Source organism: Gymnoscopelus braueri, assembly GCF_963280865.1.
Source record: "Gymnoscopelus braueri genome assembly, chromosome: 21".
In the NCBI taxonomy this organism is placed as follows: Eukaryota; Metazoa; Chordata; class Actinopteri; order Myctophiformes; family Myctophidae; genus Gymnoscopelus; species Gymnoscopelus braueri.
The window spans coordinates 8,815,686-8,829,520 of NC_137623.1; the positions used below are offsets into that span (position 1 = coordinate 8,815,686).

The 13,835-nt window shown below is 42.5% G+C and overlaps 1 protein-coding gene across 1 annotated transcript in view; it reads left to right on the forward strand.

Moving 5' to 3' along the window:
• The window catches only part of LOC308077608 (contactin-associated protein-like 2), a gene marked incomplete at both ends in the record, with an annotated part of 44,596 nt that overhangs the window by 7,896 nt on the left and 22,865 nt on the right, over positions 1-13,835 (forward strand). Inside the window, 3 exons of the mRNA XM_080418355.1 lie at positions 3,632-3,775; positions 4,106-4,367; positions 8,906-9,055. Coding sequence (XP_080274481.1) covers positions 3,632-3,775; positions 4,106-4,367; positions 8,906-9,055 — 556 coding nt within the window. The remainder of the gene's footprint in view (positions 1-3,631; positions 3,776-4,105; positions 4,368-8,905; positions 9,056-13,835) is intronic.

A 13,835-nucleotide genomic window follows, 5' to 3' on the forward strand; every position in this document is an offset into this window, starting at 1 on the left:
TTGCTTTTTGGCGAAAACAAGCCACATTCAACTGCCCATAATTATGGAATGGATTATCGCGGCAGAACTTTTCTTTTTTCTCTGATTCTACGAGACCCCTCTACGTCTACGATCGGCGGGTGGATTGTTGTGACGAAGAATGTTATATTATTTCAAAGGTTACTTAAAACGCTCGGAATCGCTGGCGAGGGCAGCCATAGACAATGTTTCAACTCTGGCAGTCAATGAGTTGTTAACATAGTAGAGATACACGACATGAACACAGTAGAACGACATCAGACAGTTGTTATGAATACAGTAGAATAATACATTTGGTTTCATCTTGATTTCATGAATAGCAGACTGCAAATTAGAGTGCTACCGCTGGCATAACATTATTTTATCATCTGCATGAAAATGTACATCACAATGCGGAGAGGAGGATACCATATTATTTATAATGTATATAAAAGTTGACCCAAAAGAGGTCTCTATTAGTCAGGGAATATTATCAGAATAATGTCATATCTGGGAATAAATTCCTTACCAAGAAATGTCTTCACCAATGTGTTTGTAAAGGTGTCTAGTAACACATCTCACTAAGACTGAAATGCAGTTTCCCTAGGGGAATTTTTGACAGCTGCTGAAAGTTGGGGTCCAATCTCAATGGGCTTTTTACACAAAAAATGACCTGGAAAAGGTTGGCTATGGACGTTTTTAGCCCAAGGAGTGGTTTTGGTGCAAAACAAAGGCTTACAATGGATTCAGAATCATAAAAAAAACTAGTTTGACCCCTCACATGCTACTTAAAACAGAATTTAAATTAGATTTTTTTTCCCCTGCATAAGGTTATGGTGGGTACCCCAACTTTCAGCAGCTGTCAAAAATTCCCCTAGGGAAACTGCATTTCAGTCTTTGTGAGATGTGTTACTTGACACTTTTTCAAACACATTGGTGAAGAAATTTCTTGGTAAGGAATTTATTCCCAGATTTTTTAAATATCCCCTGACTATATGGGACTATAGCCTGGTAAACCCTCCCTCCAGAAATCTCATTTGTATTTTATTTCAGGAGTGACATCAAATGGAAATGAGAATTCCGGAGGGAGGGGCTTTACCAGGCTAATATGGGACACCTTCACAAATTTCAAGAGAGCTTGTTTAAATAGCATCAGAATCAACAGCTCCAGTATGAGGTCTTGCGGAGATATTTACTCTCGGGCTGGCGTTGCTGCCAAACTCCCCATCCCCCCCCCCCACCCCCTCATTGCTAGTTTGATCTCTGAGCAGTTTGATGACACACAGGAAATTAGATATTGGTTTTACTCTGTGCTCTATGATGACTAATCCATAATACACACATAATTAATGGTGAGGAGTTCAACTGATAATACTTAAAGCAGGACATTGATTTTACAAGTCACTGCGATACGCATGTATGTGTGTGCGTGCGTGCTTTTTTTTGTGCGTGTGACCTTTAACAGGTACCATACTGCTGATATGTGTGATATATTCAAAAGGTTAAGTAGGGATAACGCCTGATGTAGCTATGGAAACCACATCCCCAATTCGACTGACCCTGGACAGATATTGGCGATTATGTTATTGATTGAATGTAGAGAGCACAATGGAGCACCTCGGACAATTGAAGCCTCTTTTATTAAGGTGCAAAGCATACAAGACTGACATTTCGATGCCAAGTGCTGCATCTTCCTCAGAGTCAGCTTTCTGATTCCATATTATTGTTTGACTGGGTCAGTCCAGACTGTGCCTTTCAATCTACACAGTATGTGTCCCTCGCAGCTCATCTCCAGCTGTGCGTTTGTATACCTCTGTTTGTTGTCTGTTGTTGTGCTTTCCCTTGTCGGAGTTTGAGAACTTTTTTTGGGGCAGTGGAAAGCCAACAAAGGGGATGTTGACTGTCTGAGCAGATGGTGGGAGACGGGTGAGGCCAAAACAAGTTTGTTTTGCCAGCAAACATTTCTCTCTCCCAGCCGTACAGCCAGGAGTTAGAGAACAGTATGAGAGACAAGTGTAGTCTCTACACACCATGCAGTGCTGGACCTGGCAGTCACCAGCTGCCACAGAGTAAGAAATTAGAGCCGAGATTGTTAATGTACGTGAAGGTGACAGGAACATCGGTTAGAGCTGTGTTTCACCAGCATGGAAAAAGATGGATGCACTAAGCTGGATAAATCAGCAGCAAGAGGAAAGCATGTTCACTTGTGCCTGTGACTGTAACTAAGTACATGTACTCAAGTACTGCACTTAAGTACAATTTTGAGGTACTTTTACTTTACTGGAGTATTTCCAGCTTTCAGTACTTTTACTTCTACTCCACTACATCTCAGAAGCAAATATTGTACTTTTACTCCACTACAATTATTTGAAAACTTTAGTTAATAGTTACTTTGCAGATATAAATTATTACATTATAAAACATACATTAACCACTTTAGCCCTATTTTATACCTAGGCTATTTGAAAATGGCGGATCTACAAGCTCTTGTGAGCTTGTAGATCTGCTATTTTCAAACATTTTAGTACTTTTACTTTTGATACTTTAAGTACATTTTGATACCAATACTTGTACTCAAATTTTGAATTCCAGACTTTGACCTGTAACACTAGTGCTTCTACGTTGCAGTATTGATACTTTTACTTAAGTAAAACATTTTGAGTACTTTTTCCACCACTGGTGACCAGGCTGTGACCCCACTGAGATGTGGGACCATGCTGTGGATTTTCTTATACTGTCCGCCATACAGAGCGAAGAACTAAAACTCCTCTGGCTGAGCAGGCTGTCACATTTGGCCCAGATATTCCCCCCCAAAAGCTGCTGGCAGTCCCTTTATAGTCTGACCTCCAGTTGAGGATAGTGCACGGAGCAATACCTATAGACAGTCACGAGGCACTGGGGAGGGGCTGTCCCTTTTCTTCTCAAACAGAGTCAATGGCACATTTATATTTATCGTGTTAGGATGGTATAGGTTTGTTTGGTTGGTTAGAGTTGTTGTGTGGTTTCTGTCACTGGGGGAATCTTTATCTTTTAAATGATTTGTTTTTGTCTTCGATTTTAGACACCAATTGAGACACGATCTTATCTCTGGGTCGGCTAAGGTGGCAATTTGGCTGAGTGGTTAAAATAAACATGCTGGCCCACTGGGTCTGTTGATCCAGTGGGGCTGCTGAAAGGACTGGCTTTATTTACGTGCTATAAATGATTGAGGTTGTCAGTGTATTGTGGTCTGATGGAGGAGTCCTGTGTGCTACATGATGATGAAGGCCAGTTGTCTGTTTCCCATTGAGTTTTAGTTAGGGTATCATTTTGATTTTAATTTACATTTTGTTCATAAACTTTTGACAATGAATAAATATGTAATTGTCCATTTATTTCTTTGGGTTTGTCGATCTCTCCCCCTCTCTTTATAGCCAACTATTCAACTTTTCAAACTCTTCTCTGTATCCCATAAATGTTTCATTTGAACCTTCTTGAACAGATGACTCTCCTTCAAGCAGTTGGTTGAACGAGAGTTGTTCTCTCTCTCTCTCTCTCTCTCTCTCTCTCTCTCTCTCTCTCTCTCTCTCTCTCTCTCTCTCTCTCTCTCTCTCTCTGTGTCTCTCTCTGTGTCTCTCTCTCTGACTCTCTCTAGTTGAGTTTTGGTGGAATGCCGTACAGTGGGAAGCCATTAGGCGTGGGGAGGAAGAACTTCAGAGGCTGCATGGAGAGCATCAACTACAATGGAGACAACATCACTGACCTGGCCCGCCGCAAGAAACTCAACACCTCCAGCTTTGTAAGAGAAACACACGCACGCACACTCGCACACGCAAACCTACACAATCACTCCACATTACATCACATTACATCACTGACCTGACTGTAGGCAAAATAAGCTATGGCTTCAGCCTATACCTTTTCGGTCAGAAATGTGGTTATTACCCCTCTCTTGTTTTTGGTATTATCTATGAAATCTTCATGCTACTATACATAATTGACCAAAATAAACTAAACTAAACCAAACTAAACTGAACAAAGAATCTCTCTCTCTCTCTCTCTCTCTCTCTCTCTCTCTCTCTCTCTCTCTCTCTCTCTCTCTCTCTCTCTCCCCCTCTCTCTCTAACAGCGTAACGTGTCCTTCTCCTGTGTGGAGACCCACTCCTTCCCCGTGTTCTTCAACGCCACCAGCTTCCTGCAGCTCCCGGGACGAGCCAATCACAACGTCGTATCCGTGGGATTCCAGTTCCGCACCTGGAACCCAGACGGGCTCCTCCTCTTCAGTAAACTTGATGAAGGGACGCTGGAGATCGACCTCGAGGACGGCAAGGTCACTGTGCACATCAACGTGACACAGACGGTGAAGACCAACCACATAGACATTTCATCAGGTAGGAGGACACGAACGAACGCACGCACGCACGCACGCACGCACGCACGCACGCACGCACGCACGCACGCGCACACGCACACGCACACGCACACACACACACATACACACATACACACACAACACAGCCCTCCTGCCTTGCCTCTGGACATCCCAAGCTGTCGAAACCCTCCAACATCCAGTCCGTGGGCATGCCCCAGGCTGCCTCACCAGAGGAAACAAAGTATCCAGTCTCGCACCGTCGCCCGCAGTGACAAAGCGCCCCTCCGCAGCCGCTCCCATGGGCCCGGAAGTCCACCCACCGCTGCTCTGACAGCGGAGGGACACACCGCAGGAGCACCGGGTCCACTGCCTCTCCTCCCGGCAGCTGTTCAGGCAGCGACGGCCGCCGGTAGACTACATCAGGAGTAGTGCCTCCCTGCGTGCAAGCCTGATGATCGTGATCTAAAATCTGCACCTACTACGTTAACGCTGGTACTTTTACAACGGATGTGGTTGTTAGATGTTAAAAACAACACTGGCGCCCACCAGCGTCTCACCTCCGCGCCGCCATTCTCACGTGAACACACACGCACGCGCACACACACACACACACACACACACACACACACACACACACACACACACACACACACACACACACACACACACACACACACACACACACACACACACACACACGCTCCGATACTGTGGGTGCCTCGGGGCTAAAGCACCCAGGAGAAATGACGAGCACCCATCACAAACTCGTCACAAAAAAAGAAAAAGAAAAAAACTCCGACATCTACACTTCATGGAGTACATTTGTTGTACCAAATGAACCGAATTAACCGCATAAAAGTTTTAATGCGCGCGCATGCGTTGCGCACCCAGTAGTGCAGACATAAATCGCACACAGAGAGAACGACGGAGAAAGAGGAAAAAGTATCTCTCTCCCTGTCTACTCTCATCTTCTTGTCCCTCTACACTCTCTTGTCTGACACATATTCTCCAGTCTATTACCCCAAGAGTTGAACAGCACATGAAGATGATTACCTTATACAGAAGTTCAGATGAAATGTCACTAAACAAAAAAACATGACATTTCATATCAGCATTACATTCTAGCATCAACCCGACTCCTCTCTAATGCTTTATTTTGCGCGCGTGTGTGTGAGTGTGTGTGTGTGCGTGCGTGCGTGCTTGCATGCGTGCGTACGTACGTGTCTGAATCCATTATTAGTATATGTACACAAGAACGGAACGCTGTCTTCCACAGACAGGCAGCACAGTGTGAGCTCTGCGAGAGGACTCAGAAACTGTCACACGCCTGCATACTTGTCATTGCCGGACGTCGGTTCTGCCAAGTTGGGTTGATGTTCTTTCGAGAAGAACTTGAACAACGTCCAACACTCGCCGTACAGCTGCTGTGGAAAACTCATCCGGCACAGGAAAAGTTAGTCCCACTGGGATTCCCTGACAGTATAGGGATGGAGTTGTTTGAAAACACAGCGCGTGCTGCTGGCTGCCAGTGTCGCCATCATGCAGCCAGTAGGTGAATCACTGTAGGTTTCTTTTTTCCAACGCTGAGTTTGGATGCTTTTGTGCTCAGATAAACTCCAGTGAGGTGTCTCCTCAACCCAGAACCAGAGAAGCCTCACTATTTGAGGGAAATGCGTTTGATCCACGTCTGACATGTTGAGTTTCTCAGCGAGGTTGCTCACGGTGCCACTTCAGCGCACGGGGCACTTAAGCTGCAGTGTGTGTGTGTGTGTGTGTGTGTGTGTGTGTGTGTGTGTGTGTGTGTGTGTGTGCGTGTGCGTGTGTGCGTGTACTGTATAATGTAGTTTTTTCAGGTTTGATACAGTTGGCAAATTGCCTTCCATGAGTTCCATAAGTTCACAGCCCTTCCAACATCTCAGAGGACCAAAGACTTAGGATGGGAAGGAAGAATAAATGAGAGCCAGAGGGACACCACTTATTTATACATACAAGATCAATATATACTGTGACAAGCCAGAGGAGAGGAGAGGAGAGGAGAGGAGAGGAGAGGAGAGGAGAGGAGAGGAGAGGAGAGGAGAGGAGAGGAGAGGAGAGGAGCTTGGTGATGCAATAGCATTGTGTCAAACTACATTTGTTAAGTCAAATACAACCCCAAGTGAGAAATTACTTTTAACCTATTCAATCCGGGAACGCATGTGTGTCACTTAATATTTCTTTGGCTTTTCAAAAACAGCAGATTTACAAGCTCATATGCAGATCTACATAGCGCAAGCTCGTAGATCTGCTTTTTGAAAATAAGTATGGAACACGTCAGCTTTTTTCTCAATACATATATTTACAAAGATGCAATTCATAGGATAGGCCTATTTCTACCAGACATTAACTCAAGTTAAATCCACACATGAAAAGAAATCACAACATACAAGTCCATAAATAATAATTATGTGTAATTAAGTGCCATAACACCGGAAAAAAGCATTGAACACGCTAACTGAAATTAATTTTTAGTTTTGTTTGTAATGACAGCTTCAAGACACTTCTTGTAGGTATAGTAACTAATCGCCCACACTGCTCAAGTGTGTATTTTGGCCCATTCCTCTGCACAGATTGTCTTTAAATCTAGAGACTCTTTAGTGCCCTCTGGTGAACCCTTTTCTTTAATTATTCCCTCGGATTTAAGTCAGGTGATTGACTGGGCCATTCTAACACCTTGACTTTCTTTCTCTGAAAGCAGTTGAGAGTCTCCTTTGCTGTGTGCTTTGGATCGTTGTCCTGCTTGAAGGTTCAGCCACTTGGCTCTTTGAGTACACTTCTGACCATCCCTCTGACTCGCTGGTCAGAAATCTTGCCAGGAGCCCCTGTGCCCGGCCTGTTGATGGTGAAGTGATGCTTTTTCCAATGGTCCCAACGGTGCCATTAGGCCCCAACAGTGTTTACTGGAATATTCAGATGTTTGAAATACGTGCGTACCCAGCTCCATTCTGATGCTGAGCAACAATCCGGTTGCGAATGTTTTGAGAGAGTGTGAGATGTCATGAGATGTTTCTTACTGCCTGGTAACAAAACAACCTTTTTATAGCCCATCAATTTAACCCAGCTAATGTTTTTTTTTTGCAAAGATGGGGGGTAGAAATAGTAATTACTTACGGAAATTAGATGGTGCATTGCCTTTCCTTGCCTAAGTATACTGCTTTTTCGTGGTGTGTTCAATACAATTATTTGTCTGTGGGATAAAGTGGAATAGCACTTTACTTTTGTAATGTTTTTTTTTTTTTTTTGGATGTGTGGATGTCTGGTAAAAAAAATCATGTGAATAGCGTCATTGGAAATATATTTACTGGGAAAAAAGTTGATGCGTTCCATACTTAATTTACCCATTGTATATACATTTTTAACTGAAATCTTTGCTTCTGGGGGGTCCCTGGAACAAAATATTTTTAGGATTTAGAAGCCATTTGTAGAATCAGCCAGAAGCAAAGATTTGAGTTAAAAATGTTCGCTTAAAAAAACTATAAAAATATATATTCAAAGATTTGCACACATGTTCACGATTTTTCCAAACAATTGCAGATCTACAAGCGGATTGAATCGTTTAATTCAATGGATATTTCTTGACATAATGTTCTCTAAGGAGAGGAGGCCAATAAAACAACAATTGCACCAATGAAAAATGTCCTTTCAAAATGTTTTAAACATTTTCTATCTTCATTCGTAATGTTAACTTTCACTTAAGCCAAATTTTGTTGAAAAGCCACTGGAGGCCCAAACATTTAGAATGACAAATCATATTCATCAGCATCACACAGTGTTGCATTGAGGGCTCACCCCCAAAGTAACATATATACGTTTTGACAGTCTGTATAAAAGTCTGGCACATTTACTACCCCAGCATAATCATTTCAGAAAGGCAAAGCAATTGGTGATTCAATCTTCATACATAGCATTTTTGCTGGTGTTGAGAGTTTGGATCATATTCACCAACATAATGCACACCAGCATTTATTTTCTATACTCCAGATATTCAGAGCAACTGCACAAAAAACATTTCAACATTTCAACATTTCAACATTTCAACATTAAACTTTTCAACATTAAACTTTTCAACATTAAACTTTTCAACATTTCAACATTTCAACTGTTGGGAGGAAGACTCAAGGAAAAGTAGCCTTGAGTGTACAGTATGATGAAAAAGTTGTCACATATTACAATTTACAATTTAGGTATTTAGCAGACACACAAGTGCTAGTGCATGTCAGAAAAAGTTTTTAGACCATAGCACAAAAAAAAGGGGTCACTCCCATCAGCCTCAAATACACCTGGGCCAGCTAGAGTCAATCTTAAAAACTTGCTCTAGATTTGACCAAGAAAGGCTTTGTTAGGCCCCAATGCTTTTATCTATTTGGGGGTATTTAATCAGTTTCACAGTCAAACTCTGGGAAATTAACACATCACAAGCCACTTGGAAAATCTAACAATGTGAACGTGTGAAGTCTGCAAAGTTGTAGCTCAAGGTGATCAAAGAAGTGAACTGTGGTGGTGTTTTTGTTACTGATGCAGGGTCAGGCCTTAACGATGGTCAATGGCACGCGGTACGACTGGTCGCCAAGGAGAACTTCGCCATGTTGATGATCGATGGTGATGAATCATCGGCTGTCCACGCCACCCCACCCCTCACTATTATCACTGGAGGAACCTATCACCTGGGAGGTAAGACCACACCCCTCACCGTCACCCCTGGATTAAGCCACCTGTGTTTGGAATGTATAGGTTAATTGATTGAAGTTCATTTTCACGCAGAACTCTTCGATACACACCATTGTACACACACGCACATGCACACACACGCACGCACATGCACACACACACGCACGCACGCACGCACGCACGCACGCACGCACGCACGCACGTACGTACGCACACGCACACGCACACACACACACACACACACACAGCAGTAAATACTCAAGATGGCTAGAGTCTAGAGTGGTTCAAATGCTAGAGGGAAAAGGTGTGTTTTGAGTCTAGATTTGAAGATGTCTAGGGAGGGGGCAGACCTACAGTAACAGGAGATGGAAGGTGGTTTCATAATTTTGGGCCAACCACAAAAAAAGCTTGTTCACCCACTCACATGTGTGCCTCAGAGAGGGTTGGGGATCAGCGTATTGCTCTGGGGCACTTTGTCATGTCTATTATAGATGTCCTGTCAGAGTTGGGTATTGAAAAATGATCTCGAAGAAATGGTTCCTAGTGGTTTTATGGAGATCAATATGTGGTTTTAGCGAGATCATTATGTGTTTTTACGTGGTGTCTTGGGCTCTGTTCAACAAATACCTTGTTAAAAATGTGTGTGTGTGTGTGTGTGGGGGGGGGGGGGGGGAGGGGGGGGCGGAGAAGACATACACACCACTGTGTTTTCTGTAGTGAATGAGGACTTTGAATGTATGTCTAGTCTTTGTTGTGTTTTATTTGACTCTAATAAGATAACTGATAACTGATGTTAATACAAGGGTCTGGTTAATGTAATTGAGAGTTCTCTTCCATTAGTGTGGCTTTTTGGATTATCAGCTCAGTGAACAATAGTAACTTATACAGTACATTGAACTAGCCTGCTCTGTAGTGGGGTAACTGTCTAGCTTAATTTAAATGTGTTTCAAATCATTTCCAATGGGCGGAAAAGTAGTAAAAACTGCTGAATGAACAAACTGCTGTGCCCAGTTTTCAGAGATATAGCAAATTTGACTATATGTCTTCCAATTGAATGAAGTGGTAGACTTTCACTCTCTACTGTATCATCAGACCACTGACAGTAAAGTTTGCCAAATTGGGAGGGAACTGTGAATGAAGAATCCAAAAATGGAAGAAAAAAAACAAGAACATCAAAGCTATATAAAAGAATCCGTCCATAAAGTCGAAAACTAATGATATGCTCATATAATGATATGAATTCTCTTCCAAAGTCTGCTGAAAAAGGATAAAGAAAAATCACCAAAGAAGAAGGAAAAATCACCAAAGAAGACGCACGCGTGCGTGCGTTGATCTGTTTTAAATAAGTGATAGAGGTAGTGTGGACTCTGGAAGCCCCGTCAGGACACACTCATCCTCAGCCTTTCTCTCTATTCTCTCTTCCTTCACCTTCTATTCTCTGTCAGATTTTCATTTACTTCAGTCCATTAAACGAGAAGCCTGACATCTTCAAATACACTGCCTCCATTTATCTATCCATTTATTTATTGCAATTCCAATGTTTGCAACACTTAATGTTGTAATTACATTCATAGACTGTCTCCTATATAAAACCACTTAAAAACAAATGAATTGTGGTGGCTCACTGCCTGGTAGAGTATACATAGCATTAAGGCTCAGTCGTTGTGCAGGCGACCCGGGTTTGAAATGAATCCAACCCGAGGCCCTTTGCTGCATGTCCTTCCCCATCTCTCTCTTACCAGTTCCCGCTGTGTGGGTGTGTGTGGGGTGGGTTTGTAGGTGCTTGGGTGGTGGGTGTACATGCAGTGTAGGTGTCTCTCAGAAATCGAACACGTGCGCATGCTGCTGCACGACTCACATCGTATATCCAGAGAATGTGTTGATTATGCAACAGTGCAACCCACCACATTAACACCATTCAATCCGAGAACTAATTTCTGTCATTTCGGATGTCTTTGGCTATTCAAAAATAGCAGATAGAAGCTAATTTTCATACCAGCATAGCGACAATGTAGCATAATATAGTGACTATATAAAAGACACACTGCAGTGTGACAGCAGAGCTAACAACAACTGCAGAGCTCAAGACCCTAATGCTAGACAGGAGGGAGTTGGAGGGCAGCGATCCAGAGCTTGTCCGCATCGCTTTTCGCATCATGTTCAGATGATGGTGAGGATGACAGGAGGATGACAGGAGGATGACAGGAGCAAAAAGAAGTCTTGAGAAAGAGTCAATATTTCGATCCAGGTACACACATATGTGTGCAAGCCTGCATGTGAACCTGCAGACATGCCGCGCATACACAGGCACAACACGTTGTTGCTTCCTTCGTGTTATGCCCTATAGGCCTATGGGTAAAAGCGTGCAGCACAAAATAAGATATTGAGAAAGTATAGTGAGGATGAACCCATGGCCAAAATAACAAACAAGCCCTCTGTGTTTGACTGGCCATTCACCCCTACTGTTGTCCATGCTATTGAGGTATGTGCTACTGCGTAATTACACATAAAGGCTATTGGGAATAACAGTATCAGGAGGCTATAAGGCTACACCAACCTTGACAGTCATGGCTCTCTGCAAATTATACCTAAACAAAACAAAAAAACACAGACAGGCAAAATGATCTGTTTTTCCAGTTTCTAACACACAAATTTAAGCGAATGGCAACATTTAGAGGACGGGGAGGAATTGAAGTGATGTGATATTATCAGTAACAGTAAAAGTAAAATTTAATTTAAAATTTAAAGTACTACAGGAATTTTCTCCTCAATTTAGTCGTTATGCCGATTAATTCCCCCTCAGACACATATGTCTGTGTTGTCACTGCTGTTGTATCCTACTGACAGTGAGGAGACCCCACCGGGAGGTCGTAGAGCCTCTGTCCTAATCCTCCCGCCCGTCACTCCCTGCTGACAGGTGCCGCCCCAGCCTGTAGGAGTACAGTGCAATGACTAATATCACCCTCCTCACCCGGCTTCCGTCTCCCGAACACGGGCCAATTGTGCTCGTATAAACGCTCGACAAAGTCGGATGCACCACAGTGGATTCGAACCACCAGCCCTGCCGATGGTGCAGGCACTTTACCACTGTGTCAGAGCGCCCATCTTTCTTTCTAATAAAAAAAACCTTTTAATTTAAAATATATAGTTTATATTTATTCGTTTATTAAGCATTGCCAATTGCCAAAATAAACCAAATGATGACTAATTAGTAGGCCTGTCCCCGACTAAGGATTTGTTTAGTCGAATCTAACAATAGTCGACTGGCAGTCGACTACAATTTTTTTTTTTTTTTTTTTTTAGGGCCAAAATACATTATATTTCAAAGGGCCAAGTCTACACAGTTTGTTTTGTGTCTCCAGCAGAGTTTCTAGTGTCTCTATCTATCTCTCTCTGGAAGAGGTTGCACATGAACTCTGCAGCCGCACTGAGGCGCTCCAACACAAACAATACCAATACAAAGACCAGGAATAAGAAGAATAAAGTGGAAGTTACGTGTGGTTACAGGTGTAGACTTGGCCAAAAAACAATTAAAAACATTTTTGGCCCTTAAAAAAATAAAAATAATAATAATAATAATCTCGACTAGATTCGACTAAGAGACACGCAGTCGACTCGGACCCCCCGCGACTAACCAGTCGACTAGTCGACTTAGTCGAGGTCAGGCCTACTAATTAGCAATATAGTGCTAATTGTCAACACATTGTGCAGATATGCTTGTATATTCAATGCAGACTCTGAAGATTGCAGGTGGCACATGCCCACTGCACACACACTAATACACAAAAACAACATTTCTATTTAATTGTTATATTATTACTTGGCAACAACACACTAATTAGCAGTTTTGTTATTGCTTGGCAACAACGCACACCAAGACAACACACTAATTAGTTGTTTTAGTATTATTTGTATTACAGGTATTTCTATAATAGGCTTTGATTGAGAGAGGCAGTGCACACTGTCATTTTGTCAAAACACACACACACACGCACACGCACAGACACTAATTTCCCTAACAATGGTAATAGTGTAGATTTGTATTGTTCCTGCACAAATAAATGATGTGAAATTGGCAAATCATGTGCAATTATTTTTAATTAAAGCATTTTCTCTGTTTACTGCATAATTTCCTTCATTTATAAAACCTTTGCCACTTCAAGAAAATTACAATTCCCCCCTAATTAAAACGTCCCATTTTCATTTACCTTTTCTGAAATGATAGATGAAAATCTGCATAAAAACACATGGAAACGTTATCAGAAGCTGCCAGTAACGTGCCCTTTGTGAATGCTGGGTTTTAGATAGAAATGTACCACCTGGTAGACATTTTGTAAGGCTGTGATCACATGGGGCGCTCGTTTGAGCGTGCACCTGTGTCTTTTAAAAAATAGTTTTCAACAATTTAGTGACATCAGACAGATAAAAAAGAACAGAGTGTTCACTTTATGTGATCACTTCTAAATGCTGTCACATATCATTCTGTCACACACAGGGCTGCTGCCAAGTTCCAGGACAACTTAGAGAGTGAGACTTTAGGGAGAGGATGCTTCTAGCCGACGACCTTGGGTTGGCGGCGAGACATATTTTGCCTTTTTTAAACGTCGATTTAGAGGAATATCTCAATTTAAATTAACATTAAGACTGTTCACCCCGATGCCAGCTGCTCTTCTTGTACTGTCGGCCTCCTCGTGCGTTCTCTCTGCTTTACTCTAGTTTGCATGCCAGAAAATTGCTAGAAATATTATAATACATAGAGTCCAAGTCTACATTAGGATCAGAC